At 30.8% G+C, this 27,828-nt stretch overlaps 4 protein-coding genes across 8 annotated transcripts; 1 reads left to right on the forward strand and 3 right to left on the reverse strand.

Annotated features, from left to right (window-relative positions):
- Window positions 1–4,412: 4,412 nt before the first annotated feature.
- Window positions 4,413–8,572, reverse strand: WRKY72a (WRKY transcription factor 72a). Its single transcript, NM_001247873.2, is given in 5 exon segments — window positions 4,413–5,171; window positions 5,286–5,399; window positions 5,520–6,032; window positions 7,939–8,022; window positions 8,468–8,572. Coding segments are annotated over 5 exon segments (1,575 nt in total).
- A 5,520-nt stretch (window positions 8,573–14,092) lies between these two features.
- On the reverse strand, window positions 14,093–17,968 carry LOC101247510 (plant cysteine oxidase 2). 2 transcript variants are annotated; one of them, XM_010320665.4, is made up of 5 exons: window positions 17,171–17,968; window positions 16,030–16,154; window positions 15,357–15,501; window positions 14,552–14,785; window positions 14,093–14,467 (listed from the first exon to the last, which is right to left on the reverse strand). In XM_010320665.4, the coding sequence occupies exons 1-5, from the start codon at window positions 17,343–17,345 to the stop codon at window positions 14,349–14,351; spliced, it is 798 nt and encodes a 265-aa protein (XP_010318967.1). In that variant the 5' UTR covers window positions 17,346–17,968; the 3' UTR covers window positions 14,093–14,348. The 2 variants fall into 2 exon arrangements, with proteins under 2 accessions (XP_010318967.1, XP_004236196.1); XM_004236148.3 differs by having other exon boundaries at window positions 17,114–17,968.
- Window positions 17,969–19,184: 1,216 nt separating this feature from the next.
- On the reverse strand, window positions 19,185–22,866 carry LOC101247202 (nuclear ribonuclease Z). 4 transcript variants are annotated; one of them, XM_019213036.3, is made up of 9 exons: window positions 22,697–22,847; window positions 21,818–22,271; window positions 21,639–21,709; window positions 21,498–21,524; window positions 21,320–21,415; window positions 20,965–21,078; window positions 20,319–20,387; window positions 20,098–20,172; window positions 19,185–19,548 (listed from the first exon to the last, which is right to left on the reverse strand). In XM_019213036.3, the coding sequence occupies exons 2-9, from the start codon at window positions 22,221–22,223 to the stop codon at window positions 19,474–19,476; spliced, it is 933 nt and encodes a 310-aa protein (XP_019068581.1). In that variant the 5' UTR covers window positions 22,224–22,271; window positions 22,697–22,847; the 3' UTR covers window positions 19,185–19,473. The 4 variants fall into 4 exon arrangements, with proteins under 4 accessions (XP_019068581.1, XP_019068582.1, XP_004236195.1 ...); XM_019213037.3 differs by having other exon boundaries at window positions 21,818–22,250; window positions 22,697–22,835; XM_004236147.5 differs by lacking the exon at window positions 21,498–21,524 and having other exon boundaries at window positions 22,697–22,866.
- Window positions 22,867–24,537: 1,671 nt separating this feature from the next.
- LOC101246909 (probable pectate lyase P59) lies at window positions 24,538–27,028 on the forward strand. The gene is made up of 4 exons (XM_004236146.5): window positions 24,538–24,968; window positions 25,463–26,114; window positions 26,212–26,454; window positions 26,570–27,028. The coding sequence occupies exons 1-4, from the start codon at window positions 24,778–24,780 to the stop codon at window positions 26,789–26,791; spliced, it is 1,308 nt and encodes a 435-aa protein (XP_004236194.1). The 5' UTR covers window positions 24,538–24,777; the 3' UTR covers window positions 26,792–27,028.
- The last annotated feature ends 800 nt before the right edge of the window (window positions 27,029–27,828 follow it).

The raw sequence follows: 27,828 nt of genomic DNA on the forward strand, positions 1-27,828 counted from the left end.
TTCAAGTACATCTTGAGTCAATAATCTAAGGTAATCAATAGCTAAGGAGATTGTTAATGATGTTTCATATCATATTAAAGGAGGATGGATGAAACGGAGACTCGCAATCTGATATTTTGTCAAATAAAAATATGACACCAAGATTTGAAAGAAAATTTTATGAAAGTTATTATAATTATCAAGTTAATAGTAATTAGTACCATATGTTGCAGGTGCCGATTAGTAATTTCATATTATAAATAGTGGATTTGAATTGCAAATCACATAACTTTATATCGTTCAATATTGGACATTATGATTTATTCAGGTCTAGCTAATACTTTTCTTCAATTATATATGTTTTGACTCCTTTTTTTTCCCCAATATTTTCAATAGAGGAATATATTCCCAATTCTCTTTTGAAGACAATAATACTTTTAGTTGACATGAGAAAAAAATAAAAGGACTTCTATATAAATATTAAAAAATCATTTTAAACGTAGTCAAATAAAGCATAGTAAGCAAGATCTTTTCTTTAGTTCATATTGAATAATGATATATTGTGATGTTTATTGAATAAATATTATATGGTAGATTTTTCAATAATTGGTTAAGGTTTTCCACTTCTAAAATCTTCTATAACTAAACGCCAAATGTATTAGCTAGCCAAATTAGACAAGTACAAAGCTACAAATACAAATTAAAGTGTATAATGACAAATGAGACCCAAAATGACACTAAGACGTACAGAATTGTCAAACTAACAAAAAAATTAACAAACAATTACAAACCAATTCTTTAAATTTTATTTAATACATAAAGGATTGTTTTGGTAATGAACTGAAGTTGAAATTGAAGCTATATATATACTACTATGGGAAGAGGCTAGCAAATATGAAAGAGTATTTGCAATGAAAAAAGGGGCGAAGGGGATCCGTATATGTTATTCAGGTCGATTAGAAGATGCAGAAATAGCTAGAACTGAATGCGGAAAGTATGAAAAAATATCTCGTAATGTATTTAACCAGCAAATAAATTATGCTTCTGCGAAAATATCTACTCGTTACGAAATCTCAAGTGTCAAAATGTGGATTTCATATAGTAAAAAAACGGGGGGGACTATAAGTACACGGAATTCCTCAATTATATACTCCCTTCCCTCCCATCCATATGTAGTTAGTGCTTTTTTAGTAGTTTATTTGATTAATTTTAAAGTCAAATTAAATTATATTAATTTGATTTATAATTAAAAAATAAATATTTTATAATTATGTAAAAAATATTATAAATTATAAATTTTATATATTAATATGATTAAAAATATATCGTAAAATGTTAATTAAATTTTTTATTATTTGACTTTAATAAAATCATAACAATTAAAAATAAACGAAAAATATCTCGAATGTGTGATAAATGACTTGGCATGACAATGCACATTAATTATTAGTTACCTAATTAACCAATTATACCCTCGACCTTACTCATATCTAAGTACAAAAAATGAAAACAAGAAATTGGAAAATGCTACAAAAGCTAATCAGAGCAAAACATCGAGATTGATGCTTAAGCCTAACTTTCTTAGTCAAAGTTTTGGTTGGCGCAATCCACTATTGATATCTCATCATCGATTTTTTATTGTTTTAAAACTTCTACATGCTTGACGATGATATAATAACACAATTTATTTAGAATTAAGGCATAATTATTGTTAGGATTATTTTAAATTTTCTCTATTTAGTTGATCATAATTTGTTAAGAACTAAGGCACAATTATTATTATGATTATTTTATAACTTCTTTTTTGAAATCTGAAGTATCACAATGATACTTCAATTCATAAGAACGTTTCTAATTAACTTTGATTTTCTAAATTTTAAAAGTAAAATAGACACTTCTTCATCTCAATTTATGTGATATTTTTGGTTATTTGAGACTCAAATAGTTTAAATTTGACAAAAATTTATACATGGATTCTTCAATTTTTTTAAAAAATAAAATTTATATATTTATAAACTAAGTAAAAAATACTATAAATCACAATAACGGTATAAAAAATCTATAAAAAACTTATAATAAAAAATAAATTTATTTGAATCTCAAAATCTAAAAAGTGTTACATAAATATTACAAAAAGAGCATTTATTTTTAATATATGAGAACAAGTTAATGTGAACTGAGAAAGTATATTTTTAATTACATTATCTTTAAAATACATATATCGTACACGCAATTCCATATGTATTGTTTTATTACTACTTTAATCATATCGAAAGTCACCAGTTTGAGAAAGGGTTAAAGAAATGTCCAGTCGATCGCTTCTTGTGGACAAATTCAAATTTCATCCGTAAAAATCATAATTAATTAAAAGAAAAAAGATCAAAAGTACTTTCGACTTTATTTTATTTTTATCAATCCATTACTGTCATAATATTTGAAAAATATATTTCACTTTTTTTATAAAAATATGATTTATGTCAATAAGTTTTAAAAATATCAAACTAACCATAAGTTTATATTACAAGTCAATTAGATCTTTGTTACAAGAATAACAAATAGTGTCCATGACACTAGAGCAACGTGGTAATTTTAAGTGAGTGCAACAAACATCATTTCATACATCATGAAGTAGACAAAACACATGACTTTGTTATCTTGAGTCAATTATTCATTATTTTCATCAATAATCATATTATCATTTCACATTCACCGAATATTTCATCACTACTTTGAAATTAATGTAAAAAATTATGTAATACAACGTAAGCAACAACTGTAGAAGATGTTTTTGTAAAAGATAAAAGTTTGGGATAAACTTTCAATTTTTAAAAGATTCCAAATAATGAGATTTGGCCTAAATACTAGAAAAAACTAGCATTTGGGAATCTGAGATATTTATCAAAAATATTTATCAAATGAGTTTAACTGCTATCCACCGACGGTGGACAAAAAAATTACACGGACATTTTATTTTTGGAAATATTTTATTTTTTTAATTAATATATTTTAATATTATTAATATTAAAATAAAAATAATAACATAGTGTTATATGGTAACTTGAATTATAAATTAATTGTACAAATTTAATTAGGATTCTTATTTGTCTTACCAAAAATAAAAAATACATGATTTCTTGTGTTTTCTTAGTTGGATTAACGTTCTTCTTTTTCTACATAAACCATTGAAGCAACCAACTATCCACCATTGAAGCAATTTGAAACAATTATCATGGTAGCGTTTTCCTCGTATATCTTTTTTTACATAACTTATTAAGTCTTTTTCGCAACATGAATAAACGTTTCAAAGAAATATTCTTGTTTTAATGTATGAAGAAATTTATGTTTTGTAGTGATGAAGATATTTAAAGAATACGTTTAAGAACTTTTTAGCAAATTGAAGAAGTTCAATACATTAGCCATGAAAAATATTTAAAATTTTAAAGCTAACTTACCCTATCAATCTAATATCTAATAATTGTGTATTGCAAGAAACTTTTGAAATCTCTAATTTAGAAGAGCAAAATGTAGAAGGAATTGAAGATTCCTTGGAGGATATAGAAAGCAACATGAATGCAGTTGTATCTTTTGTTCCTCAACTAGGTGAGCAAGAATTAAGAGAGCCTTACATCGGTATGGAATTTCAATCACTTGATACTGGATTTAAATTTTATCTTGATTATGCTCATCGTAATGGTTTTAGTGTGCGCAAAAATCGAATTAGTAGATCAAGAAAAGATAAATCCATTATTGGTCCAGAGTTTGTTTGTTCAAAAGAAGGATTTCGTTTAAAAAAATGTAACCAAGCATGCAATTGTGATTAAATCATGGGCCGTATTTAATAGTGTTTGATTTTGTTTGCTTACTCTTATAAGTTTGAATATGTTGATTTTGTTGCACTTTATGTTTCTGGAATAGTTTCATATTAATATTTTGCTAGCATTGCTTCAATGGCAACAAGTACCGGTTCTTATAAAAAAAAATAATATGTTGGCAATGATTTTCTTTGAAGGATTGAAGTGCTTTCCAATAAGAAAACACAAGAAATTATGTATTTTTTATTTTTGGTAAGACAAATAAGAATCCTAATTAAATTTGTACAATTAATTTATAATTCAAGTTACCATATAACACTCTGTTATTATTTTTATTTTAATATTAATAATATTAAAATATATTAATTAAAAAAATTAAATATTTCCAAAAATAATATGCCCGTGTAATTTTTTGTCCACCGTCGGTGGATAGTAGTTAAACTCATTAAATATAAGTCAGCAAAACGAAGTGTCAATTAATTCACTAAATACTAAAATATCTACATTTTGGACTACATATCTCCAAATCATTAAAAAAATACAACCTGATTAATAACGCTGATACCAGTTTTTTACTTGTAACGTACAAGCAAAAACTCTAACTAAAGAAATTAAAATGAATCACAGTGTGTAATCTTTGTGATCACCAGGAGAGGTGGATGGGAAGCTACAAAGCACTGGAAATGGCTCAGTAACCTTCATATTCTGCCCAGATTTTTCGTCAATATGATGATTTCCGCTGCGTGAGCCAATGATAGATGTAAGAGCAACAGCCAATGCAGATTGAAACTTCGGATCTGATGTTATTGCTTTTGTTGCAGCTGCAATTGTGTCTTGTGGTAATAAAGTCTGTGTAGATGCCGCGCTTTTTATATTGTTTTGTAGATAAGACTGGGAATGGGTGTCTTGGTTATTTCTGTTACTCCAAGACATAGGAAGAAGATGATTAGATTCAAAGGAACTGAAATTGAGAATATTTGTGGATGAATTATTATTATTATATCGCGGGGGATAATTATTACTATTCGCGATTGTTCTATAATTTTGGCCAGGAAATGAGGAAGTGGACGAGTTTGATGTTAAATCAAGAGTGATTGTAGGGTACTGAGAATGTGATGATGAAGAAATGGATGAATGTGGAAGGTTATAAAATGGGTTTGGTTTTGAGTTATCAGAGAAGCAATAGTTGAGCGCAGAGGTTGTGGCAGAGGCTGTACTACTTGTGGGGCCCGATCCGGAGCTGGATGAACCGGATAATAGCATGGAAGCGGCTGCTGAAGTGGTGAAAGCCATTGATGTGGCTGAATGAGGAAGTGGATGGTTATGTGTTCCTTCGTATGTTGTGATCAATATAGACATGTCTTGAATGCATCTTTGTACCTGAAAAAATAAAATTTTCTTAAAATTAAGACGTATTCTATTATTCATGAATAACTAACTTTATTCCAAAAAAAAAAATGACTTTCATCATATCGAACAAAATGATTATGTTACCTGTTTTCTTACGGGGCAATTTGGTGCTACCGTGCAACGGTAGTAAGCTCTAGGACATGGGTTCCCTTTTGCAATTTTTTGTCCATATTTTCTCCATTGACATCCATCGTTCATCTAATGGTTAGAAAATAAAACAATAAGTTCATTACTAACACAATATAATACTTATTTTCAATGTTTTTTAAGACTAGTTAAAAAGGAAAGAACGTCACGTAAATTATTAAATATCCTCACCGTTGGGGTGTCACATCTAACTCTGACGGAAACCTTTGCTCTTTTAGTAGGGTTTTGTTGTGTCACATCATCTTCTTCATTCCTTATCGTCTTGAGAACTTTGTGAGGTGGCCATGTTTGATCAGTTCCTTTTTCGTCGTCCTTCACTTCTCCTAAACTATTCTCTGGACTGAGATTTGATGGTGAAGATTTGGTCGATGATTGAAACTTGCAATCTAATGCTAGGGTTAGGTTATCTTCTTCCTTCTCATCATTCTCTTTTTTGCTCAAAATTAATTTGGATAACTCCTTTTTTGTGTCACTTGAAGTCCTTCCTAGGCTAAGGGAAACAAGTTCAGCTTCGTCATGTTTAACATCAGTATTAGTTTTTTCAGCATCTCTTTGTGCAACTTCATGGAATTGCATTTGAAGATTCCGATAATCCTTCATGATTTTATCTAAGTGTTTCTTTAGCCTTTGATTTTCTTCCATTACTTCTTCCATATCGGCTTTGGCTGATTCCAGCTGATCGTCCTACAAATATTAGACAAAAAAAAAAAATCAGATGAATTATTTTTGATACGCGAAATGAGAAATTTGATCAAAAGATCATTAGTTAACTAGCACACGAATCATAATAAATAAAAAAATAATTATGAATTTAACGAAGTTCGGTCAAATTTAGTCCTCGGGGCAGTAATAGCAACTTAAGTTCTCAACAATGAATAAAGAAAACATGTACTTACTTGGTTGAACTTCGTTAAATTCTTGTATTATTTTTTCTTTTCTATTTAACACACCATCTTTGCAAAATGAACCATTAGGATAATTAAGTTTTTTTTTTGTGTGTGTTGATTAGTCTTAACATAGTGATAAAATAATCACGTGGCAAATTATAAGGGAAAACAATTATATATACAACAAAAGTACTTCCAATGTTTCTATTCCCTTGCCAAATATTTTCTATTTTAATTTCACCTTTTACTTGTCATTTTTGACAAATTAAGGATAATTTTTTTTATCATATACCCTCAATTTTTGTTAACAGTGAATTAATATCTTTAAAAACTATCATGAGTAAAGGATGTCTGTGAATAAATATGTTTGAGATCCTATTAATAAATAAAAATATCAATAAATTTATTCGTTATATCAATTATTATTTTCTTAATAGATTTATCAAATAAAGTAGGTTATACCCAAAAGTCAAAAGAGGTCGGTTGTGATCATGAGTAAAGGATGACTATGCCCTAGCTACTTAATTGGTACAGTCAAAGATTTTGAAATTGAAGACTGAAAATTAATATTTGACAACTCTGCCGCGGTTAGTATGACTTTAAATGTTGTTGACAAAAAATATTTTTGGTTTGACTTATCCTGCATGTGATTTGGATCCTCCAATTACCTTACGATTTCACATTTTTATCAACTCCCCACATTCTATCCTTTCAACGTTCTCAGGACTATTTACCATACTCCAATCGATTTTAGAGGTTTCTTTAAGAAATTATAAATAAAAATATAATTTTGTTATTATCACTTTTTAAATATAATATCCTGATAAATGTAATAGAAAAATAACTATAATTAATGATAAGAATAAATTAAAAGCTAAGTGCACAATAATCCATTGATTTCATAATATAGACCAGTCTGAATATTCTAAAATAGTATAGTGGACGACTATTATTGGACAGAGGGAATAGTATATATGAATGTGCCTTGATGCGGAAGACATCAACCTTCTATAATTCCTAAGAAGTAGATTTAAAATTGGATATTTATGAGTTTTTATAATTAGCTAGCTGTCTCAAGTTAATATTCATTTTTTTCATGATCTTTCAATTAAGTCAGTACTTTCTCCATTCAGAATTATTTGTAAGTTAATTTGACTAATTTTTAAAGGTAAATTAGATCACATTAATTTGATATTTTAAACAAAAAAATAAATATTCTAAAACTACATGAAAAGTACTATAAATTATAATTTTTTGCATATTAATATGATGAGAAAATACATCTTAAAATGTTAGTCAATTTTTTTATAGTTTGACTCTAAAAATAGAAACCATGACAAATAATTTTGGACGGAGAGAGTACAATAAAATATAAAGCAGTTCACAATCAAATACGTGAATTTATTAGTATATTAGGTTTTAACGAACTCATCATATGTTTGTACTCTAAATCATCTTCCTGATCTGCTTCCATATCATATCAAGATTTTGCACTAATAGTTATATTTTAAAGAGATCTGGCTGGATATAATTAATTACCCTTTAACTAATTACCCTCCTACAAGCTATTTATAACTAAAACTAGTGTTATAAAATTTAACAAGTCACACAAATTACATAGAAACTAATCATACATGATTAGCCAAATATCATGAACAGATCAAACTCAAGCAAATCAATGAGATTCAAGGAGATAATTATACCTTTTTGTCCCCAGTGAGATCCTTTTGCTGAGAGGACTTCGAATTATCGTCCTCGTTATGTATTGATTTTCTCTCCTTTTCAACCTGAATATATTGAAGCATAATAGATCATCTTGTGAGATCTAATAGGATGTTATTAACTGATTTAATTTAGAGCACTGAGCTTAATTTAATCTCGCCTTTAAGTTTTATAAATTATATTCGTCATCTATTTTACACTGTTAGTTCATTCAAAAGATATTATAGGTATATATATAGTTAGTGTTTTGAATCTTTTCCAATTCACGTCTAGGTATCAAGTGGTACTAGACTTGTTTGAAGTTGTTTCCAATTCTCATGCAAAATATAGATTTTTGAAATACTATAGAAATTTTATCTTTACCCTATCGAGCTAAGATTTAATAGTTTCAACATAATTCCGAAACCATGCAAATATTTTTTCTATAACTAATAAAAGCATTATGCACTAAAATCCAAATAAAAAATAACAAAATATCTAGAGGATTATAGAGAGAAATTAAATTATTACCTTAAGATCATTTATATCTTCAACAAAACCTTCTTCACTAGCTTTAATCTTTATGTCCTGTTTGACTACACCTCCATGAGTTGATTTTCTGAAAACAGTCTCCATATGCATACACAAGCTTTTATCTTTTTCTTTCTTCTCTATTTTCTTTGAGTTCTATACCTTTAGCTATATCTGAAAAAGCAATTTTATGGTCTCATTTATAAGGCTAAGCCAACAGTATTTGACTTGTCCAAAATAATTAAATTTCAAACACCACAAACAAAACAAAAAAATGTCAATGGCCCAGTTGCACACAACTTAGGAATATATGCATATTTAATTAGTTTTTTTCTTTTCTAATATAGAAAAAAAACATTTTTAAAAAATGGTTGAAGAAGAAATCTTCAAAGTTTTTTAATAATTTATATAAATGATAGAAAGAGGATTTTACTCCGTAAGGGTCGGGTCACCGATCCATACCGTGTTTGGGCTGCTAGTTGCAACAGCTAATAATAATAATAATAATATTGTTGAAGGGAAGTCACATGGCCAGTCAAACAGGTTATATATTAGCCATTATATATAGGAATTTGTCTTTCATAAGTTAATAGACTCAGCTGCTACCTTTTGGGTCAATTGCCAGTAATTGATGAGTCCACTTTTGGATCTTTCAACAGGCAAATCTAATAACTTACGACCTAGGGCACCCGCTATCCTTTGTCTTTTTTTTTTGTGGGATAGAATCTAGATTTGTTTCGATATGATAGAGTACTCTAGGGTAAAAAAAGGGAAGAATTTGAAGCGCGATTAAAAAAAACCTATGTAATTTCTAAATACTATTACAATAACGAGAATGGAAAAAGAACAAATATAACTCCGAACTATCGTAAATGATATGCAAATACCCTTCATTATATTTTTGGGACATCGTTGCTCCTGTCGTCTAAAAATTAAAGCATATATACCCTTTATATTAACGGACATACACGTGTCATAATCTTATCCACTGATCCGACATTTATCTACGAATATGCTCCAGTTTTTGGACGGTAGGAGCACCAATGTCCCAAAAGTACAATGAAGTATATATACATACTATTAACGATAGTTCGAGGATATATTTATTTTTTTTCCCTAGCAAGAAATGGAGAGGATTGCTAGACCCCTACCTCACCCACATGAAGTTGTGTGACAATACTCGGCTACTTAACATTCTACACTAAATCCTCAACCTTTATATCTTCTTATCTATCATCATGTCTTTGCTTAAGTTATGTCATTTTCTCTCTAATCACCTCTTCCTAGTTCTTCCTTCATCCCTCCTTATTATATTATAACCAACCTCTCTCGCCTTTTCGCGAGAGAATCTATACATTTTCTCTTCATATATAACTGAACCATCTCAGTGTTGCTTTTCTTATCTTGTCCAGGCCACCATATAGGCCACTCTCAGTTTTTTCCGTGTTTGTTTCTAGTGATCATATCATCCTGTACACATATCCATCAGAGCATGCCTCACCTCCTTTACATTCATCTTTTGGAAGTCTTCGTTCTTGATTAACCAATGCTCTACCCTAACAAAGTTGGTTAAACTATCAGTAGGATTTACCTTTAAGCCTTGACGACACAGTGGGTCATCCATTTAATTAAAACCTCACATGTATCATTATATTATTTTTTTCAAATAAAGGGCATTTTTAATTTTGAAAACATGAAAATTGGAAATCAACATTAATAATGATGATTAGTTTTTAGGTGAAATTAAGGAGGGCGAATTAAAATAATATCTAATTATAAGTTAGTGACATGTTGAATAAAATTGAGTACATGACCTTTTCTACAATAACATTCAACTAATTAAGCCATCCGTATAAGACTCGATCCTATGTGCTCCCTAAATTGATAATGAATAGTGTTCGTTGATTCAAATTAAAGTGATTTGTAATTCTTCCTTGATAGCGCTTTATGAAAAAAAATTCATCTAATAATTAAAGGGCATATGAAATAGAATTACCTTTGTTGGATATTGTTTTATCCTTAGAAGTGAATCCAAATATAGTCGAACTTCAAATCGAGTATTAGACCTAGACGTGACAAAAATATATATGATGTAGCGTGTGTAATTAATTATGTATTCAAGTCTAACTTAAGGTAATTTATTAACTTGCTTAATTCAGACGTGCAGGTTGACAATCCAATTACTTTAATAGTAAAATTCTGTTAGTGCACACCCTAACTAGATTGATGATAACTTTAATTATTAATACTTCTCAATGACATTATATTATGCGAAAATTAGTAAAAATAATCAACTTGTAGATATCCAATATAATGACAGGAAAGAGTCTTGAGTCTTGTATTGTATATTGAACAACTATTAAAAAAAGAAAGTAAAGAATTAGCAATGAGAGATTAGTAGTGGATTATAAAAAAGTTTACATTAGATATATGTCATTTAACGATAAATTAATGATGATTTTTTAATTTCTATTTTTTTTCTATTTAGTTATATAAAATGTTTACTGAAGGACGCGTACGACTCGTCTGGCTGCTGCAACTACCTAACTCTTTAATCTTTATAATATATATATATATATATATAAATATAACATACTCCTATCAGTTCTACAATCAATTTATGCCTTTTTAATTAAATGTCACGTGAATATGTGCTTCATTTCAACGTCTTTGTCAAATTCAACAAGGAAGAGTACCACTTGCTAATCGCGTTAAAATTAGTCCATAAAATTATAATTATTTGATTTTTTAAAAATTAAAATGGATAATGATCCATTTAAAAAAAAAGTTAGATACATAAATCTTATAGAAAAAAAGAATTTAAAATTTAATTGTTTATATAGATTTTTTATGTGCTTCAGCTCAGCTTAAGTAATTTTTTGACGAATCATTACATTTAAAGGAGGTATTATAACCTAACTCAATGCAGTAATTATAGCCGGTCAAAATTCAATCCAACTTGTTGATTTAACACCCATAGCCTTGCTAAAGGAAAATTTGATATGAACATGGGGTCTTTTGACCTTGCAATTTTTTAAAAAGAAATTTTGCAGCTGTTTGAGTGACTTTTCTTGCTTTTAGACCATAAAAAGTTTATTATAAAGTCAGCATATTAACCGCCCTCTCTATTATTTCCATTTCCAATTCTCAAAAAGGTGTTTTGAGATCGAGGTTAAGCTTTATTCGCTATTAAAGAAAAATTAAAATTAATTATATATAAATTAAAATTTTATATATAATTTTATTTAATAATGAATTAGTAAAAAGTTACATTAGTTTCAATTAATTTAACAATAAATTAGAAATAAAATTCACGACTAATTTGAATTTATTTTGTAGTGATTTTGTTCCTTCTATTCATTGCCTTTTTGGTCACTTTTTGTAGAGATAATTAAGCACTGTAGTTTCCTAGATTTTGTGGGTCATATATAGACTATAGTACATGCATTTTAATTTTTGTATATGTTTTCCACACCTAATATATTGCTAGGTTAGAGTCATATACGTACTAATAATATGTAATGGTATATAAATATTTATATTGTTTGTGTCCAAATTACAGATTTATCTGAATCTAGTAGTTTTACTTCAAATTCTATTTATATTTATTAAAATGTTTACAAAATGAATATAAATGGAATAAATTGTTCTAAAAATCATGAACTCAAACTTGTAAAATACAAATTTTGAATTATTATCTTTTTTCAACTGAAAGAAGTAATTGTGAATCCTCCTTTGACTTAATCGAGGAAGGAGTTGTTATGCCTATCATATAGGTAACAGTTATGCCTTGACAATGTTATTAATGAATTATCATTTGGTCAATGACCTTTCAATATCTTATATAGTTATATTACTGTATTATTGGGATAATTTTTTTATTAAATAAGTTGTTTCATCATGCAGATATTCTATTTTATTTATTCAGAAACATGATCCAAGAACTAACAAATTTAAATATATTAATACAGTTAAGGACTTTGTTACAAACCAGTCATAATCACAAAAGCAAATTAAAAAAAGGAGCCAGCGGCCATGTAATAGATTATGAAGGAGTTGACCATCAACTAAATAAATTCGATAATTCAATAATAATCATATGTGAATTTGAGCTCCCTAATTTCAAAAATTTTAAAGCGTTTTACATTAAATCTATTATATCGTCATAATTATAGATTCCAAATTTACTACTTATTTTTTTTATATATATATTTTAGTAAAGTTATATGCTCCATATTAAAAAAAAAAAAGTCTTTTATCTAAATTTTCATTGTGCGCTCCAGCAATAAGAACGTCGAAATATTGTCCTCAAACTTCATTAGATATAGTTCTCATCAAATGTTCTTCATTTTAGAAGTTCTAAAGATAAATAATGAAAATTTTGCAAATTTAATAAATTTTTCCTTGTCAATAATTCTACAATTTGCGTAGGTTAGACTATATTTTTAAATAATGTGAAAGAGTCAATGATCATCAATAAATTCTCAAAAGTCCAAATTATTTATTCCTCATGCCAGCTAATTAAAAAGTAGCCAATTAAGATAAAAGCTGAACAGATTTATGTAATAAAAATATTTACAATTTGGACTTGAGTGGTACCAAGTCAAAATTATTATATATCCTCAAACATATATATTTTTTTAAAAAAATAATAGTTGGATACGACTTTGCTTTACATTTCAATTTCACATTCAAATAAAAATCGGCGTAAATATATATATATAGTTGACCGTCAAGCCATATTAATGCTTAAGCATATCTTCATTTGTTTAGGTAGATTGGTTGGCCATTATATTTATTTAATATCATCCATTACTGAACCATACACATAGCAAAATCTTACTACATTGAGCTACCTTTTTCATCATTCCATTAATTTTAGTGTTTTATCGAAAATTATTCCAAATTAAAGACCCTCTCTCATGGCTACCTCTTGTAATCTTAACACTTCTTATGGTTAAAAATATATATATACTAAACTAGCTAGATGATATAATTTTTATTTTGTTGTGATAAATTATGTTTTAAATGATTAAAATTTGAACTATAAAGTGAAAGATCAAGAGTTTCTATTATGACGTCCATCTATAATACTTAATTATAAGAAATGTACTTTATTGCACATGGATATGTGGTGAATAAGTGATAATTGATGTAATATAGTCATCTGTAGTCAACCATTGATGAAGAATTTTTTTTTAGAAAAGACCTTTAATGTTTATTTTTACTAAAAATGGTTATTTTCTTAAAAGTATAAATGGCTAAATATTAAATAGCGACACAAAAACTGGGCCGCCCACATCATTTGTATTGTAGCCCACGGTTACACTTAGCAAGTCCATTCATTTGTGGGCCTTTTAGTTGGAAGTGGTCCAAATCGAGTTATCCATTGGGCCGGAGTGAACAAAATTGAATGTTAGAATAACCTTTCCAATCAAAATTCATATAGTTTAAAAATATTTGCAAGTCTAATCACTTTGGAATGACTTCGCAAAATTTTTAGTAAAAAACGATGTGCTGCACATTTATTTTAATAGTAGTCATGTTTTATATAAATAAAGAATTTTGACGAAGCAGTGTCGGCTTGACACCTTTCACATATAACTAAATCCACACAAGCACATGTGATTAAACTTCAGCCATTTTTTCCTTTAACTGAACAGACCAATTGGAATACAAGATATTTTGGCTATCAATTGAAAGAGTTATAAATAAGGAAAGTTACATATTTGGTCGGCCGGCCAAAATAATTACATTCGCCTAGCCAACTATATATAAAAAAGATACACTATTTGTATCAAAATTGTATATTATATGTATTTCAATACAATAATATACAAAAATAATACTCTAATAATATACATTTGCTATGGTCTTCAATTCATAGTTTGATTGTAGGACCATCATATGTTCCTCCTAACACAACAAACTGCTCATCTTTTCGTTCTTCAAGCCATGCATATGATCTTTCCTCATCTTCCTTCATCTCTTTATTAACATCTGCATTAAGATCAATTCACAAATTAATATAAATAAAAATCGGTTTACTGTAGTATTTATTCGAAAAATGATATTATTTCATACCGGATAAACTTATGTGATCATACGAGTAATGTTGATAATATGTGCAATGACGGCCTTCAGCTTCAGAGTATGGTGGTCCTAAAACATCAAGTAGGATACATGGTGTTATTGCCTTGAAGCAGTGCATGTTTCCTCCTGATTCTGGAAATAGAACTGAAGATTTGCATGGTGCAGAGAAGTCATCGTCAACATGTACTTTTGCCAGCCTCATCCTAGATTCATGTTGCCCGCGATCTACAAGAAACATTTTTAAATTTAGCGTTTTAATTAAACATGTCATGTGCGATGCTAATGGATGTGTATTGCCAATATGCATCGTCTTTAGCGACAAACAAAATTGAAAAAAACGAATCAGGCTATACATATATAGTACAATATTAAAGAAACTAACTAATTATTTCATGCATAATGAACTTTTTAGTGCCGATAGTGTAAACATTATTTATACTATTGAGTAAATATAAAAATCGACGCATGCTCTATTATGATAGTGTCAATTATGCATTAAGTCCGCTTTCAATTATCATATTAAGTTTTTTAAAAATTAATTTGACTAATTTACAAAGTTAAATTAAATTATATTAACTTGATATTTTAAAAAAAAAACTTTAGATGTTCAAAAACTATAAGAAAAGTACTATAAATTGTAATTTTTTTATATATCAATATGATGAAAAAAATTCTTATAATTTGACTCTAATAAGAAAAATCATGATAATTAAATGTGGACCGAGGGAGTAGTAAATTACTTAATTATCATGTTAATTAATTCTATATATGTAAAAATTAAAATTTTCTTTTTTACCGTGGTTAGCCTGGTGGTTGTGATTTTGCACCCAATCATATGACGTGGTGTGCATGGTTCCTGCTAGAAGCTTGCAGAACACAGTCATGCCAGGATGATTATGAAGAGGGATTACTCCTGAAGGTGGCAAACAGAAGATCCCAATCTACACTTTGAAAAAATGAGTTCAAACTAATTAATTAAATTTCTTCCACAACACCAACAAATTATTATTTTAATTAAAATAGTGCGAAAGGATAAAAATAATACTCCTAAAATATCTCCATTTTTTGAATTTCATACATAAACTAACTCATGTGTGCGAGTATATATCTTACATGAATTATCACAAAATATTTATTGATACACTACCCCTCAGCTATCAGCATTTCACTTTTTTTAACCTGAAATATAAGTGTGCGCGAGTATATATCCTATATGAACCATCACGAAATATTTATTGATACACTACCCCTCAGCTATCATCGTTTCACTTTTTTAAACTGAAATATAAACGATGATATTTCACATAAAAAAAAGGGATAAACTGATAATTGAAGTATAGGTTTTGATAAATAATTGTAATAATTTAGATAAGAAAAGTAAAACATATGATAATTAGAATAGAAAACTCCGAAATAAACAAATACTTTAGATGAATTTTTGACGGTTCGAATTCTTTAAAAATTATTACCGAAAATTTGTTGCATTCGTGGATCTTAATGTAGGTAACAAGAGGAGCTTCCACGGTTCCAGGATTTGTGCTTGAAAATTCCAAGCTTGGTGCTGTAAACTTGAAATCTTTTGGTTCAAGACTATCTGCCATACGTTATATAATACAAAGTCATATATAATAAGGCAAATATAACAAACTTTTGGTGCATTTGCATTATGTCGTACATACTCTTTCACTAATGGCTTATGAATTAATTTCATGAAGTTATAAATTAAAACGAAGTATATATGATTACATCTCGAAAAGAGATTAAAAAAAGCCAGAAGGAAATATAAGGAAGAGGTAAATTGAGAGATAAATTGAATTTATGAAATTAGTAATAGAATATTTTTACTTTATAAAGTTCGATTTTGAAATTATAATACTTATCTCCCATATATAATTTAATTTTTTTAAAAATAAAAATGTCACGGGTAAGCAATTTAATAGAGATATATACAAACCGACACGATCTGGCGTTTAGGATAAAGTTTATTTAGGCGTATGTAATAATCTAAGCTTCATTAGCTCATTAATTAATTAATTAATTAATTAATTAAGCTACGTAGTGAGATTTAAATTTTTTGAAAGAGAGTACGTACGCAGTCAACAAATAGACGAAAGTAATGGCTCCTAAATTCCAAACACTTGTTATAAATCATTCACTTGTTAAAATGTCACATCAATATCCAATTAAAATAAATAAAAAGAACAAGACAAGAAAAAAGAGTAATAGATTCAAAACTTAAACTTTGAGATCTGAATGTGAAATTACGGAAATGTATATATAACTTATTCATACTTTTTTTGGTCGTGTTAATATTCAAAGAGTTTGAACTCCAAATACTAAAACAAATAATTGTAATATTAAGAGGTTGAAATCTTTAAGCTCTTTAAATATATATATATTTTTGAAGCGACAAATTTTGCCTTCGATAAAAAGTAAGTAAAATCAAAGATAGGTACGCGGTGTTGAAATCTTTAAACTTTTCATGTATGATTATTTCAAAGTGAAAATTCTGATTACGACCACGAACGATTAAAATTTGATATAGATACATACCTAATAAGGATTTTAGTCGTTGGATGTCATGAGGAGGAGGGACATAGCCAGCCTTACCATTTGCAAATATTTGCTTGCAAGTATCATACAACTTTTGAACCATATCTTCCCTTGAACTCTTTCTCTTTTCAAGTTCCATCTTCTTCTTCTTCTTTTTCCTCTTCTTCGATATATTAGAAGAATTATGTCCTGATACACTTCTCTTACTTAGCAAAATCTTCCCAATATTCATGCAGGAAAATTAATTAACACACAGAGAGAAACTCAAAAGAAATTAAATTTGAAAATTAGTGTTCCAATTTACTGCAAGTTAATCTTGATGGGCATCGATCTATATATATTTGGGGGCTGATGGAGATAAGTAGGTACGTAAGTAGCCAGGTGGTGGGGATGTTGTTTGATAGCTGTAAAACTAGAAGGATTTTATAATGAAAAGTAGTCTCGCCGTCTAAATTTATGTGACATATTTTAAATTTTAAGATTTAAATAATTTTGATCGTAAATTTGTCATATATTTTTTAAATTTTTTGGATTGTTAAACTATTGTGATTTATAATACTTTTTACGTAATTTACAAATATAAAAATTTTATTTAATTTTTTATAAATTTCATGCGTAAATTTTCGATCGAACTGTATCAAAAAATAAAATATGTCATTTAAATTAATAAAAAAACATTTTTTCCCTAATTTATGCGATACTATCCGATTTAACACTAAAAAAATTATATCCTATTTAACACTAAATTTTTTTTAATCTTAGTGTAGATAAATTATTTTATTAAGAAATAATCTTAAAATTAAATTATTTGTGATAATAAAAAAATTAAATTTTTTGAAACAAAAATTAAAAAAGAAAAAGCATATGGGTATAGACAGATTTGATTTTACGTTATTACTCTAACTAATTGTGGAAGTCAAAGGTTACTAAAACCAGGGGCCATGCAAAACCATTACTATGTGCTACAATAGACAGTGGATTTTTATCAATTTTGAATGCTCTCTCCAATTATTCTAAGACATGACTAATTTTAACGGCTTACGCACACCATTGTGACAAAAAATTGACGTAACGATATACGTGTTGTTCTGAAGCCAACCCTTTAATTGTAACGCTTTATCTTTAGAAAAAAATAAATTGTTTGTTTTAAAAAAATGGATAATTTAATTTGACTTCTTATAAAATTTGAAAAGATAAAAGTATTGTTACTTAAAGTTTATAATTTGTGATCTTAAATATATGCCACGTAAAAGAGTGAAATTGGTAATTTGGAAGTTTGTCTTAATTTTAAATTGTACTTCAATTTTGTCGGTTGAGACGTTGGAATATGTTCAGCAATTTTCATATTCACACATATTTAACTTTATATTCTTGTATAATCATTACTCCAAGTGAAGTATGAGTTTGTTGATGCTTAAAATTCAATTGTGCTGTATCCACTTGTGTATTTCTTTGAATTATTATCACACCTTATGGCCATAAACCATAGTCCATAGGTTAATTCAGTTTATTTTTCCAATCTCCCCTGTGTGTGTCATGCTTCTTTCAAATGTCATCGACGTATTAGTACGTACATACAAATGTGAATGCGTTTACGTTACTATTCAATAAAAATCTGTCAACTACTATCACTTATCTTTGTTGGGGATTTGCCAGATCTTACAAAGCATTAATTTTTATAAGACTTCCAAGTAATGAATCTTACTAAAATCTTAGACATTCACTCCCAATAATAGCCCAATGCCCTAATTCCCTTTAAAGTCCCTATTCTTGCAATAATAAAAAAAATAACTTGTATATACTTGGTTACCCTAGTTCCGCCCATGCTTACAGTTTTGCCAGGGTTGCTCCATTTGCACCTATACTTGGATCGAAACTATTGTTTTGGTTGCCTTTGCAGTAGTTTTCTGATCTTAGTACTCTCTTCCTCAGACTAAATGCTGATATTTCGAAATAAAAAAACAATACTAAAGGATATAATATTAAGTATACAGTATACACCATTCCTCTCTCTTTCAAAGAAATATAGTGATGAGATTGGGGCTTAGCTATCAGATTATCAGTACTATGATTTCCATCTTAGTAATTTCATGCATAAAATAATATCTGCTGACTGCTGACATTAATCAATAAATACAAATCAGATTTTCCCCCAAAAATCCAGATGTCCCCAGGGCCCGGAGGACCATAATTTATCAGATTGAACTGGATCTGGCTTAGTTTTAAGCTATTACAACCTAACTTCCATAGCAAAAAATTTCTTCATCATTACTGCTCTTTGAAAAATCAGCCAAATCATAGGGGAGGGGAAAGGAAATGGAGATGTCCAAAAAATCAGATACATAGATTTGGTGTCTGCATCAAAAGCCTTCTGTAAGCGCAAAAACTCTGCCTGCCAAAGGTGGAGGTATTGCAGAAATAGCCTCCTGAATAACCTGATAAGTGAATTGTTATTTGTTAGCATGGTATAAAAGCAATGAAACAAGATGGTCCTAGAATTAGATCCTGGGGAAGATCGATTAATTGGTAAACCTTAAGAACATGAAATGGTAGGAAGCCACATTTCCTAACACATATTCCTACCACAAATGATGATAGGGTTCCAAAATGCTGTACGGAAGCACTGATGTAAAAATATGATAAAAATTATTAAAATGCATGTTATTAATTGGTCTTTGGGAGTGTGTAAAGAGACCACAAGTGGATAGTTACGACCAACATAGTGAAGACAGACATAAGAAATTAAACACAGTTGAATTCCATTTCTATCCTATTTACCAACTTTCCACAAACCAAAATGGTAGAGAGAGAGAGAGTAAAAATTTGAAAGTGTCATCCTGTGAACAAGAAAATATTGCTGGACTTCTTAGGGAAGCTCAAGCAGAGTAGTTTCTAGAAGTTCTGAATCTAGGACACTTGGTTAGATTTGGTGACAGCTTGGTGTCTGAATCAAGAGAGAGAGAGAGAGAGAGAATCAAACTTACATCCAACTGATATCGGGCCGAAAAGTGGATTAAGAGGATGGCTTTGTTCTGAAACATGTCTGCGAAATTGATAATCTGGTAGGATGTCATCAACGCATAAAGAGAGGTATATCAGACTTCTAATAATTTTATAACACATTCAGGATTTTATTTTTCTAACTTCCAGTGAAATCTTGGGTTAATCAGAAGTGATTATCAGGAATTAATACAAAAAGAATCACCTCAGACAGATGAGTATGTCCATATTCTCTTGCATTATCTGCTGTCGTTTTGTCCTCCACATAAGTGCTCTGGAGAAGAATCACAAAAGAAGAACTTATATCTCTGGAACCAGTAATGTTGAAAAGGCAAATTGAACTAAAGATCTTCCCACTGCCAATTCTACTGTACCAGCTATGATGTTATTTGCATAAGAGTCAACGCAAGCAACGATGCTCTCCGCCTATGTTATTAGTAAGAGATTAATAGGCTAATTAGTTAATCCAATTGTGTCGTCGTCATAAGGATCAGTGATACATACTAGTCGGCAACTTTGTTAACTCCATAAGTTGATGAATTCATGCGGTTGATATAGCTGGATTATACAGAAATGTATAGGAGACCTTCTAAAAATAACTCAGCAATGTGTCATAAGTAGAAGATAACACGATAGGCAGTAAGAATGTTAAAAATAAAACAGTGGTCCTCAAGGCCTTATGTCCAGATAGTGTATATTAGATATAGACCAGAAGTAGAAGAACCACATAAACCTCATCATGAAACTATTCTTTCAAGGGAGAAAATAACGGCTACAACGAGTCGCAGAAATTGAGCGTCATGTTTCAGACGAGGTACATTTTTGGCAGGTGTTGAAGACATGAAATTTACCTCCATTATGAGGATTTTTGCCCTCAAAACATCAACATTTTTGGGATCCTTGATGAAGTCCGACATTGTATCTCCTGTAAATGCAATTTCAGGTGCTGTTGAAGTGTTCGTGATCTGTCAAAATAAAGAATCTTTGTCATACTGATACTGTGATACATAAGATATGCAGGAAGTTCGTTGCAGATGCATTCTTGTGCAAGATTATATACCAAAAAGGCTGCACAGGTGCATGATGCACCTGTGTCAAAAAGAAATTGCTCAATGTAAAAGCACCCCTTGGGTTGGACTTTAAACAAACCTTAAGAAACAAATGCAATCAGATAAATTCCTAACCAATTATGATATCAGGACAGACCTCCACACCTGATAACTTTAACTTCTTAATCTCATCTCCTGGAAGGCCAACATATTCTTGCTTAAGCTTCTGCTTGATTGAATATACTATATAACCCTGCACCATAAAATCCAGGTGATCAAAACCTCAAAATAGACAACAGTAATATAAGAAGAGATCAAAATGCAAAGGTCATAACATCCGACTGTAGCAGCTGCTTCCTCTCCTAGAAAGAACAAAGCACATTTTTTGGTTTGGATCCACTTAATACAGACAAGAAAGAAGCATGGGCAGGGAAAGTAAGCAATTGAAACTCAGAGCATAAAGGGAAGTACTCAACCTGGCTAGGAATGACATGATAAGTCTTAAATGCTCTAACTTTAAGATCTTTCCTCAAGTAGAATTCTTCCCCTGTGTATGCACAAACACATATTCACTTAAATTGTGAATTTAGAGCTAACTCCAACTTTGTAATAACTAATAAGGAGAGCTATATAATCAATACAAGTAGATTTTTACCCACATCCAACCCAATCAAAGTATGGTTCAGTTCTGAGTGATCCATAGCTCGGTGAGCTTCAAAAAGCTTCTCTACACTTTCTTTGATTACTTTTGGTACAATAATAGTAGGAGGTCTCATTCTGTAAAGGGAACGAGTCGCAACATACATAGGCAGTCCTCCTATGTGGTCCATGTGGCCATGAGAGATGAAAAGGAACTGCTGGGAGATGGCACGCTGAGGACACTTGCCAATATCAAAGGCTAAGTTAAGCGAGGGAACTATTATGCACGTCTCATGACCTGCTATTGATATCCCTTCTAACGAGTATCCTTCAATCTGCAAGCCCCTTTCCCTCTTCTGGCTACTGTTACCCCTCCGATTTGAGTTGATCGATTCAGAATCTTTCGTTGTTTTATCCTCCATTTTACGTAACACTGATGGACTTCAACTCTGGAAGAGATTAGGAAAGTCCTGAGGATAAAATAAAACTTCAGAAGGACACTATACACTTCCCTTTTCATTTAATGATATAAATTACGATTATATTAACACTTATTTTAAAGACAAAATTCGTGAAACCAAGGCAAGTATCAAATATGGGAATGAAAAGATACCACGAGTGGATAGTTACGACCAACATAGTGAAGACAGATATAAGAAATTAAACACGATTGAATTCCATTTCTATCCTATTTACCAACTTTTCACAAACCAAAATAGTATATAGAGAGAGTGAAAATTTGAGAGTATGTCATCCCATGAACGAGAAAATATTGCTGGACTTCTTAGGGAAGCTCAACCAATTTACAAGAACAAAAAAAATCATGAAGTATCAAACTGCTTGAACAAATAGACTCTATATTAGTCACTAGAAAGAGGTGAGGTTAGAGCCTTACAGTACAGTGACGAAGGATGAAGGAGATTCTTTGAATGCCGCAGGTTGATTTTGAGGTGTTTTTCCGGTAAGGATTTCTCGGTGAGAGTATGGTACTAGGGCAGAGGAAGAAGAGGGGTTTGGGTTTTTGAGGGGTGGATTCAATTAAAATTACGGGAAAAGGTTAAATATGCCTTAAATTATTTGAAAAAGTTTAGATATATACTCACTTATGCCCTAACTATCCGACACAATTTTAAAACACATTTACGACTGTTTTTTAAATGGTTCAATTATGCCCCTAATCCGACTCATATATGTGTAAATTATTTTGTTATTTACATCATCGCCTGTTGCAGCTTGCAGTTGTATCTGTAACGTTGTTGTGGTGAATTCCTCTGCTCTAGCCCTTGCCTGTCAGGTTTGCGCCTCCAGCTCTGCGTTGCGCCAAAACGCTTTTCAAACCTCGATTTTCTTTTCCTTTAGTTGTCGTGCCATTGATTCCTCGGCGGTTCCAATCAGAGTACGATAGTGTTCGCCATTTAAATGGTTCAATTATGCCCTAATCCGACAGATATATGGTATTTAAAAAAAAGGGTCGGGTTGTATAGATTATTTAAAGATGGGTCGTATATGTGTTTTAAAATTAGGTCGGATAGTTAGGGGCATAAAAGACCCCTTTCTCTTTTAATATAAATGTCAAGTAATAATATATAAAAATGATGTGGAAAATCCATTTGGCATTTAAAGAAAAGTAAAATGAGTTGGATATTTCGAATTGACCAACTAACACCCATAAGGGCATATATAGACCAAAAGTTTGAACACGAGGGTATAAATTGACCAAACTTTAAACGGGGGATATCTAGACCTTTCGAATAGTTTAGGAGCATATTTGACCCTTTTCCCTTGAATATAAATGTCAAGTGATAATATATAAAAATGACCTGGAAAATCCATTTGACATTTAAATAAAAGTAAAATGAGTTGGATATTCCGAGTTGGTCAACTAAAGCCCAAAAGGACATATGTAGACCAAAAGTTGGACGGTGAAGGTATAAATAGACCAAACTTTAAACGGATGGTATATCTAAACCTTTACAAATAGTTTAGGGGCATATTTGACCCCCTAAAATGATTAAACTGATCCCTTATGTTTGTTGTAGGTTTAAAATAGTTTCTTAAATATACATTTGAACGGTTTAATCCTTTAACTATAAAAAAAGAATTTGTTTTGATAGAATTTGTTGATTTTATTTATTTATTTTTGTTTATCTTTTTGTTAAATTTTTAATTGTGTTTCATAATTAAAATTTATAAATTGAATATCCAAAAAAAAAAGTTATAGTCCAATGTTAAAGCTAAATAACAAAGAAAAATAATAATAAGAAAACTTATGCGAGGCGGGTTTAAATGAGGCGAATTAATCTGGGACGGATTGAAAAAGCAAATTAGTCCATGTGGAGCGGATCAAAGTGTCCGTGGATTTATATGGATTTGCCCCCGCAACTGCCCCGCTCCATTGTCATTCCTAATTTTTGATCTCAATCAAATATTTAATGAACTCTAACTATTAAATTTAACAAAATTATAAAAAGAATGCTAAGGAAAAAAGTCGCACGTAAGTCGTAACCAATATTGACAAATGCATCACCAAATTACCTCGAGTCACTTGAAAAGCTGATCTAATATTTCTTTTAATTTAGTATTGAGTTCCAAGAAGTTGATCATATTTGATTTGATTTCAAATATGGTAATCTCTTTTATGAATTTTTTATTAACACTAATTAGTGGACGTATTCTTAGCCTGTAAGAAAGATAGTAGTTCTAATATCCTTTCTTTCACATGTTGAAATAAAATCCATCGTCACAAATTTAGAAGGCGATATATTATTTCATTATAAATTAGAAAGTGGTTCTCCACTTTTCCCTCACAACTTCATAATTTACTTACTCTGTTCTTGCCTCACAAGTATGGAGGATATTAAGCTGAATTCTATCTAAATCATTCACTTTTAAACTTAAAACAAAGAAAAATAAGTGAGATAAACTATACCATCAATTAGGGAAACACAATATAATTTGTACGTATGATTATCAAAAATGGGATTACCAAAGCGTAATTTGTTTTTATTCTTTGTTTTGGTTGTTTTAGTTGTTAGCATTGAGGCACATATTAAGGAATTTGATGAGGTGTGGAAGAAGCGAGCCCAGCAAGCAAAGAAGGCTGCTCGACATGCCTATAATCCTAATCCTAAGATTGTTGCTGACCATCTTAACTACCAAGTTGACAAGTAAGTTCCCTCTCATTTCTTCCTTTATTATATATTGGGCTAAGGCCTTCTATTTCCGCGCGGCTACATATACTTATGGAAATAAGTTAGGTACAAAATCTATTTTTTCAACATTGATATCAAAATACTTAAGACCAATCAATTCTGTTTCACCCAACGGTAGGCCATCATATTATCTTGTTCACGCTCAAGTTGTCAAATGTCAAGTATAGGCGTGCAAAGGTATTATTAGTCCCACATGATCGGAGAATGAATGACAATTTGTCTCCTTACATGGCCTTTCGACGATCTTCACAAGTTAAAGGCATATATAATAAGAAATTTAATACTCAAAAGTTCATTTCTTTATCACCCTTTTCATTTTTCTATTTGGAGCTGAGTAGGAAATCAAGCATGCAAGTTGAATGCAACATTTTACTCCAAGAGGACTCTAGTATTATTATATACGATAAATTATGTACATATTTAATTAACTGAGCCTAAATTTTGAAAAGGGCTGTACGAGGCAGCAAAAGCAGAAGAAGGGACCTGCAAAGGTACAGCGGAAAATGCATGGCTACTAATCCTATCGACCAGTGCTGGAGGTGTGATCCAAACTGGGCTCGGAACCGCATGAAACTAACAGATTGCGTCCTTGGCTTTGGCCGCAAGACAACGGGAGGCAAAGGTGGAAAAATCTATGTAGTAATGGACAATTCAGACAACGAGTTAGTTAATCCTAAGCCGGGCACATTGCGCCACGCTGTCATCCAGCCGGAGCCACTTTGGATTATATTTGCTAAGAACATGGTAATTAAGCTTAACCAGGAGCTTATCATGACAAGCAACAAGACGATTGATGCTCGAGGAAGGCAAGTACACATTGCTCATGGTGGTGGCCTTATGTTACAGTTTATACACAATGTGATTATTAGTAACCTTCACATTCATGATACTAAGGCTGGTGCTGGTGGGTTAATTAGAGACTCTGTCAGTCATTATGGTTATCGATCGAAAAGTGATGGTGATGGCATTTCAATCTTTGGATCAACAAATGTTTGGATCGATCACATTTCCATGTCCAATTGTCAGGATGGTCTAATTGATGCTGTTGAGGGTTCCACAGCCATTACCATTTCCAATTGCCATTTCACCAAGCATAATGACGTAAATCATCTCCAAATTCCAACTCCTATCTACTTAATTTTTTTTTTCAATTGAGAATGAAAGACAATCCTTTGATATTCTTGCTTAAATTTTGTAGGTCATGTTGTTTGGTGCCAGTGATACTGCCTCAGGGGACTCTGTTATGCAAATAACACTTGCATTCAATCACTTTGGGCACGGTTTGACGCAGAGGATGCCGAGAGTTAGATGGGGATTTGTTCATGTTGTCAACAATGATTACACACATTGGCTTATGTATGCCATTGGAGGAAGCATGCATCCCACCATCCTTAGCCAGGGGAATCGTTTTATCGCTCCTCCAAATCCTAATGCCAAAGAGGTAAACACGAAAAAACATTAATTTTTTCTCACTAACTCTCCAGAAACAGCACAATGGAACACGTCTAATAGATGACTGAAGTATCACGTATACCCAATTTTCTACCTCTATGTAGGTGACCAAAAGAGACTATGCACCCGAGAATGTGTGGAAGAATTGGGTGTGGAAATCACAGGGAGATCTTATGATGAACGGAGCATTCTTCGTAGAATCTGGAGATCCAAAACATGCATTCTTGAAAGGTCCTGATATGATCACCTCCAAGCCAGGATCATCCGTGAGCAGCCTGACGCAATTTTCAGGCTCTCTCAAATGCATTGAGGGAAGGCCTTGTTAGTGCATTTTCAGCCTCAGCAACAAAATAAGATGTTTACAATACAAATAGTACCTATAAAGTGTATAGAGTTAGCGATCTGCTCCCTTTCTCCTCTTATTTACCAAGCTGGTAGTTAGACTGAGGGAGAATGAGTGTGAGTGTTGTACATTGGCTTCTATAAGTTCTTCAACAATTTTGTTTTTCGTGTATTAATATAGTAGAGAAATATTAATCAAACGTTGTTACTAGTTGCGGTGATTATTTTCCCTGACTAAGGACATTCCAGAGGGAGTTGCTTGAATAGTAAGTAGCTCGCTCTTCACTTTCATCCCAAAGTGGTGAGATCGAATCTCAAGGGAGCAAAAAGAGTGGGAGCTTCTATGGAGGGATAAAATAAAAAAAAGTTGATTAGAGATATTGTTTTATTACAACAGTGTCCTCAGCTTGTATACACATATATACATGTAACTGTTTTGTGATAGTTAAAATTCGTTCCTGTTATTATATATCCCCAATCAAGCCTTGGATGTTTTACTTATTGACGAGTAAAATGTTAGAGGTTGCTTCCTTTATTAGTACCGTGTGTAACTAATTCATAAATATGACGTCCCAGAATAAGCATCTAAAAATCTACCAATTTGCATGTTGAAAGAGAGAGTGTATTGAGAGAATTTCTCAGCATAAAGAAACTCACCAAAGAAACGAGTGGGGATGAACAGAAAACCTGCACATTCTCTCTGTACCTCTGTGGACGCTTCATTGCAGAAAGTTCTATACGACTCATACCTACACAATAGACATAGCCATGAAGCATATTCATCAAGGTCACAAGTCAATAATAAGTCTTATGGAGTTCAACAAGGAAAAGAGTTAAGTGTAAAACGAATTACAAAACATTCTCCGAATACATAATATAAATGAAAGAAACACGGATCAATACAAGGTTGGAGTGACCCAAATTGTTGTACAAACATGACTGAGGGACAACATCACACATGGCTATAGTGAGGCTCGAAGCTGAGCCATTTGCTGAACTAAAAACTCCCATATCCAAGCCG

Source organism: Solanum lycopersicum, chromosome 3 (genome assembly GCF_036512215.1).
Source record: "Solanum lycopersicum chromosome 3, SLM_r2.1".
Classification (NCBI taxonomy): Eukaryota; Viridiplantae; Streptophyta; class Magnoliopsida; order Solanales; family Solanaceae; genus Solanum; species Solanum lycopersicum.